The sequence below is a fragment of the Suillus subaureus genome (assembly GCF_016647635.1).
Source record: "Suillus subaureus strain MN1 chromosome Unknown BJ212scaffold_199, whole genome shotgun sequence".
Lineage (NCBI taxonomy): Eukaryota > Fungi > Basidiomycota > Agaricomycetes > Boletales > Suillaceae > Suillus > Suillus subaureus.
Window position 1 is genome coordinate 13,625 of NW_024538755.1, and position 7,112 is coordinate 20,736.

The 7,112-nt window shown below is 48.0% G+C and overlaps 1 protein-coding gene across 1 annotated transcript; it reads left to right on the plus strand.

The window, feature by feature from the left end:
* The first annotated feature begins 2,677 nt into the window (after positions 1-2,677).
* BJ212DRAFT_1405151 (uncharacterized protein) lies at positions 2,678-3,285 on the plus strand. Its single transcript, XM_041337401.1, has 3 exons — positions 2,678-2,735; positions 2,792-3,202; positions 3,256-3,285. The coding sequence occupies exon 2, from the start codon at positions 2,917-2,919 to the stop codon at positions 3,121-3,123; it is 207 nt and encodes a 68-aa protein (XP_041185533.1). The 5' UTR covers positions 2,678-2,735; positions 2,792-2,916; the 3' UTR covers positions 3,124-3,202; positions 3,256-3,285.
* Positions 3,286-7,112: the final 3,827 nt, after the last annotated feature.

Genomic DNA, 7,112 nt, shown 5'->3' on the forward strand with positions numbered 1-7,112 from the left:
AGAACTAAAGGGAGAAGCGGTTATTCCTTTGGTATGGACTGACGTTGGCTTCTACGACGCACTCGCTCGCTGGGAGATCGAGCAAGACGCCATCGCTCATGCTGAGCATTTGGCGCAACCTATTGTCACTGTCACGGAGGAACAAGACGACCTTCTTGACTCCAATTACGATGCGGATCCCATCTACTGGGCAAACCAGGATATGTGAAGTCGGTGACTTCATCGCTAAACAAGGGGTAATGTTACAATAACGGTACCCCCTATCTCTTTTTCCGTACTCATGTGTATTACGTCATGACCGCACCTGGATGTGCCATCACTAGACCAGCATCCACATATATTTGTATTACAGCATGACCGCCACGTGCCGTCATTAGCTGACTCATTGCTTATCTCTGACTCGTCTTGATGACGTATATCCCTGACGTCATCGCTTATCTCTGACTCGTCTTGATGACGTATATCCCTGACGTCATCGCTTATCTCTGACTCATCTTGATGACGTATATCCCTGACGTCATCGCTTATCTCTGACTCGTCTTGATGACGTATACATACCGGCCCTAAAGTAGGCCATACCTATATAAACCAGGTCCTGTACTTAGATAGACTTCACTTTAATCTACTAGGTTTAACCTGCATTATCCTTCGCTTAGGACCCCCAATCCTAAGTCGTCGTATAACTGATATTCAAGCCAAAGACACTCTCTTCGGCTTGTCTTAAGAACCTTACTTTTGTGAGGACACGATCCAGCTTTAGGCGTACTCTTATCGAGTACCTATCGTCGCGCCCATCCTAGTCGACCTATGGCTTGCCATAACACCGAGGCAGACCAATGGTGGAAGGCAATGCATGAGGAGATTGAGATGTTGCAGAGAAGAGGTACATGGGAGCTAGTCGAGAAGCCGAAGGATCGAAAAGTCATAGGGTGCCGATGGACATATACCCTCAAGCTTGGCCCAGATGGCGAAATCACACAGTACAAGGCACGGCTTGTTGCACAAGGATATTCACAGATCCCAGGTGTTGACTATAGTGACACATTCTCACCAACTGTCCGACTCGACTCGCTTCGTGTGATACTGCACTTTGCAGCTTCACATGGCTGGTACCGAGGACAAGACAACGTCACCGGGGCATTCCTCCACAGTAAGATTGATCACGAAATCTATATGCGACAACCTGAAGGTTTCAGTGATGGCACCGACAGAGTTGCGAAACTCTTACTTAGCCTCTATGGGATCAAACAAGGCTCGCACCTGTGGAACAAACATATGCACCGGGCACTAATCTCCCGCAACTTCGTCTGCTGTGCCTCTGACCATGCAGTGTATACCCGCCATACGAAGACAGGCACATCAATCATAGCATGGCACATGGACAATGCCATTACTGTCTCTAGCAGTATTGAGACACTCACGGAGACTCATGCCGAGCTACACAAACTGTTTGAGATGAAGGAAGAAGACCCAGATTGGCTCATGGGATTCACGCTCACCGACGATCGCAAGAATCACTCCGTCGCTATCTCACAAGCCCAGTACATCAACACGATCTTCAAACATTTTAGAATGGATGGATGCAACCCCATACAGATGCCAGTTGATCCAAATACCATCCTATTGAGGGCAGATGGCCCTAAAACAGATGAAGAAGCTGCGGAGATGAAGAAGCTACCATACCATGAACTCATCAGAGCAATCACTTGGATTGCAATGGTCTCACACCCGGATCTCACATTCGCCAGCAGCCACCTCGGACAATTCAGTGCAAATCCAGGGCAGGCACATTGGAGAGCTGCACTGCGCGTTTTACGTTACCTTGCAGGCACACACAGCTTCTGCCTCATGCTCGGGGAGAACAGCGAGAATGCAGATGTCCTCACCGGATACAGCGACTCAGACTGGGCACAAGATATTGACGACCACCAGTCAATTTCAGGATACATCTTCACCCTTGGCGATCGCGTCATATCATGGAATAGCAAGAAACAAACCACCGTCGCAGCCTCGTCAACCGAGGGAGAGTACATGGCCCTCTCACATGCATCCAAACAGGCAATATGGCTGGGATATCTGTTGCGTGATATCGGAATGTATGACAAAGATCCTGGCACAGAGATATTCGTCGATAACACTGGATGCATTAGCCTTGCGAAGGAAGCGCGTTTCCACGCACGCACGAAACACATTGACGTTCATTACCATTTCGTCTGCGAACACGTCGAAGATGGTACTCTCGAGCTCATACATATCCCATCAGCCGAAATGCTCGCCGACGGCCTCACGAAACCACTCGCACGTCTCGCGTTCCAGAAAATGATTGACGAGATAGGTCTGTTGCCAGATTGAGGGGGTGTGTTGGAAATCAATCCGTCAACATAGTAGTATAGATATTTCTTTTTGTTTGGTGTCGCGTTCACTACCTTCAACGTACTTACTAAATACGGTAACTCCGCTCCAGGTACATTCGCTCGTCTCGTTTTTCCCCTTCTTCCCCAGTCTGTTCATACTCGACTGGGGTAAGTCTCACTATATGATACTCACATTCCTTACTGACGTAGTACAGGACTTACGAAGTCCTTGTCTCTTTAGGTACATACTATATCAGTCTGTTCATACTCGACTGGGGACTTACGAAGTCCTTGTCTCTTTAGACGTGTGACGTCTCTTAGCAGCCAAGATCCTTCGTAACATTTGCAAGGCAATGGGACCCAACAACTGAGTGCTAATTCGTGAGTCTTGCGGTTCAATCTGATCTTTTTCCTTCAAAGCCAATATCATGTACCAGATGATTGCGTGATATTTCACACATTGCAAGAACCTGGCGTAGGAGCCAACGGGTTAAGCGTCGTGAGTCTAGGAGTGCAGCCTGAGGTATTTTTGAATCCATGATCCCCCAAGGTCCCTGAACTTATGTTACCGAACTTGGGGGTAGGCAGTCACAGGTCGTACCAAATGGACCTTTCTATGTGGTTTACTTTAAATTGCAAAGAACGAACCTTGGACGAACTGAAGATCATTGGGCAAGTTCCTTATAGTATACCTCGATCCGTTGGGGGATCATCGACTAGTGATAATTCACAGGACCGTTACTGGTCTAACACTCATCCGAGCTTATGATTTTGCAAATTCAACGATCGTGGAGTTCAGAGTCGCTCAGAGCTGATGCCAACAACAAAATTCCCAAATAAAATATTTAGCAAGTCGTAGTCATGTGCTTCATGATGTGAGGATGATAATGTCATACTTCAGGTTGTTGCGTCTACCACCCATATCTTACACAATTGTGCGTCAGGTTCTTTGCTGGTTGCACACCCGTATTGACACTCGGCAGTTTGGTCTCGTTGTGACAGGAGCACACCCCGATCATCATTCCTAAGCGAACGCAGCATATTAAAAATGGATTGATTTCGCGTTGAAAAGTCCCCTTCTACTTCCCTTTGTTCGCGACCTCGCTGGCGTTCTTTGCGAGTTCGTAATGTGACTCCTCATCATGAGTTTTGCCACCGGCAGTATTCTTTTAGACTCGCTATTTTGCGTATCGTTGAAGAATTACCCGGATGACTACTTTGACGCCATTCAATGGGCATTCATCAAATCAACTCGGGCCGTCCAGTGGTGGTCGGCAGTCAACACCAATTTGCGGCCGGTCATAATTTGCTGTGACCAGCACCACAAAGCATCCAGGTACGGGCGATGATAGCTATCTGCAATTGCAAGAACTAGTCTCTGCGTTGAAGTGGTTCCATACGCTTCTCGGGTGAGGGGCTTTCTATGAACAGGCAATCATATGAACTCTGACTCTATACTTGACGTTTTCGTGGGTGTCGATGGGCGCTGCTGCAAAGGTTCTCACAGAAATGTACAACTCACCTTCGATACTCCTTATCACGCCTCCGAATCCAAGCTTTAGAGCTCGGTCTTTCACAAGACACCTTGGGCCGGCGCCGCCTTAGTCTACCATCCATCCCTCTCGATGAATGGCTCTCTGGATTTGACGGTTTCACTTCCAGATACTCTGGTGTCTTAGACCTCATAGAGATGCTTCGCGGGAATCCGCGCACGGGTATATTTCTGTCGAGGGACTGGTAATGGTCATTCTACATTACCTATGAATACCTATGGTAGTCATGCTTTAGTGGATCAAAGATTGGCAGAGATATTGCTGGGTGTTTTAAGACTCCGTATTGGTAAATAGGTCAGCTACATGTTCTCCTTCTGTGCAGGTAAATACTCGAATCTCTTTCCTTCTTCGTGCTCCAAGAGTTGAAACTCGGGAATCGCATTGAACCAGCCCCCCATATCAGATCCAAGGCGTTTCTGTGTTCGAGCTGCATTTTCTGGGTCAATAAGACGTGGTCTCAGTCCACGAGTGGCAGCGGCCTGGTCCGCTAGCATTTGAACCTTGCAGCACTTTTCCATAGAGATGAAAAAGAAGACGGTAGATTCAATCGACTTGGTGGCGACAAGGATTCCGTGGTTCTATATGGAGGGACATGATGAGCAGGTGAGAACGTTTGACAGAGCTCTCAAATATACCTGGAGGATAACAGCCTGCAATGTTGTGAGTATTGACGTAGGTATGTAAATCCGTGCATCAACAAACCTTGTTTGGACCCAGGGCAGTCGCTATAGCCAGACCTTCCTCGCGGTCCTCGACGATGCCACGAAATTCGCTGTACAGAGAATGGTCCTATGGATTCATTGAGTGGGATATCTCTTTGAAAGCGATGAGCGCGAGATACCTCATAAAATGCACAGCTGTCCTGAGTAATGGGATCAAGAGGCACCCCAAGAGTGCTGAACGCCTTAGCGTGTATAGTGTGCGAATGCGCAGCACACAGAATATCAGGGCGAGCCTCATGAACCGCTGAATGGATCATGTATGCCGACCGGTTGAGGAACCGGGAGGGTCCAGATTCCTTTTCCTGTATTTTCCCTTCGTGGTCCACGAGAAGGAGGAGCTCAGGCTGGATGAGCTTGAAGTGAACACCCTGTGGCAACTGGTGAATATCATGATTTTATCTTGGGACATTAATCGACTACCCAGGGGTTGACCCAGTAGCAATCTGGTCTGATAGGGTCCTTTCGACAAAGCAATTTAGAATGTCACGCACTCCATGTTATCAGTGTCAACTCTTACCCGGACAGTAATGTGTCCAGCGACGCCTTCATCATAGCCGTACTTTGCTGCGTTGCATGATGACGGGCGCTGCCTGTTACGATAAAACAATGGGCTCACCAAAGATACGGTATGCCTGAGCCAGGCGAAATTTCAGGAACGCTCGATGTTCGAGTGGGTCAGAGAAGGTCGGAGGAAGCGGTATGTTCTTCCGAGGCGGATAAACCTTCCCTGTCCTCGTAGAAATGTTGCTGGCGTCCCTCGATGGTGCAGTCATGATAACAGTGGATGTGGGATTGCAAACGAGAGTTCTGTGATAGGCCTGAGCTTCTATCGTTATTTAACCGTATCAACGAGCGCCTGCAAGTTTGATCATATACCATCGATACCACCATTACAGATCCAGGCGAATCCAAATGAAGCAGATGCGGCACAACTGTGGGCGTAACTCCACAACTGCGGCTTTGAACCTGTGGCGTTCATCACATGCACAAGCCAGCTTATCGCACCCATACACAAGAACAATGTGCTATGGTGCGCGTCAGTTAGGCATCACCAGTTTGGTGCTCATGATGTCCTACCACCTCGAAAAAATATCAGAATTCTATTGGCAAGTATGCATAACTCGTGCTCTACAACCCTGGCCTTGTATTAATAAATATGACAGTATGCCAGCCTTGCAAAGGCTCTCACAAAAATGCACAACTTACCACCATCATCTCTGATACTCCATATCACGCCTCCGAATCCAAGCTTGAGAGTTCGGTCTTTCGCGAGATACCTTAGTCTATCATTCATAATTCTATCCCTCCCGATGAATGGCTCCCCATATTTGACGGTTTCGCCTCCAGATATTCTGGTGACCGGCCGTCTTAGACCTCATAGAGATGCTTCGCGGGAATCCGTGCATGGGTATGATGGAACGGGCACGGACTGCTAGGGAAACCCAAGGCCAAACCTCTAGCAGGAGGCTGCGGCTCGATCTATCGAGGACCAATTACAACAGTAACATTGTCAACAGTGAACACACTGCAAGACTACGAGCCAGGACTCCTGCCACTGCACTAGGACCCCTGGCACTACCAAGGGCCTGCCCAGACCCTACTACAATGTTTCTGTAGAGGAAATGACAACGGTCATTTTACATTACCTAGCCATATTTTAGTGGATCAAGGACTGGTATGGATATTGCGAGGTGCTTCAAGACTCCGTATTGATGAATAGGTCAGCTACATATTCTCCTTCTGTGCAGCTGAGGTAAGCACTCGAATCTCTTCTTTGTATTCCGACTACGAGCCAGGACCCCTGGCACTTCTGAGGGCCTGCGCTAGACCACCCCACTACAATGTTTCTGTGGAGGAAATGATGACACATCACCTAGCTATTCTTAAGTGGATCAAAGACTGGGAGGGATATTGCTGGGTGATTCAAGACTCCGTATTGGTATACAGGTTAGCTACATATTCTCCTTCTTTACAGGTATGTACTCGAATCTCTTTCCTTCTTCGTGCTCCAAGAGCTGAAACTCGGGAAGCCCGTCGAACCAGCCCCCCATATCTGATCCAAGTTGTTTATGCGTGTCAGCCGCATTTTCTGGGTCAATAAGACGCGGTTTCAGTCCACGAGCGGCAGCGGCCCGGTCCGCTAGCATTTGAACCTTGCAACACTTTTCCATAGAGATGAAAAAGAAGATGGTTGATTCAATCGACTTGGTGGCGACAAGGATCCCGTGGTTCTACACGGAGGGTTATGATAATCAGGTGAGAACGTTCAACCGAGCTCTTAAATATACCTGAAGGATAACAGCCTGAAATCTTGTGAGTATCGACACAAGTATGCAAATCGGCGCACCAACAGACCTTGTTTGGACCCAGAGCAGTCGCTATAGCAAGACCTTCCTCGCGGTCCTCGACGATGCCACGAAATTCGCTATATAGAGAATGATCCTATGGATTCATTGAATAAGATATCTCTTTGAGAACGATGA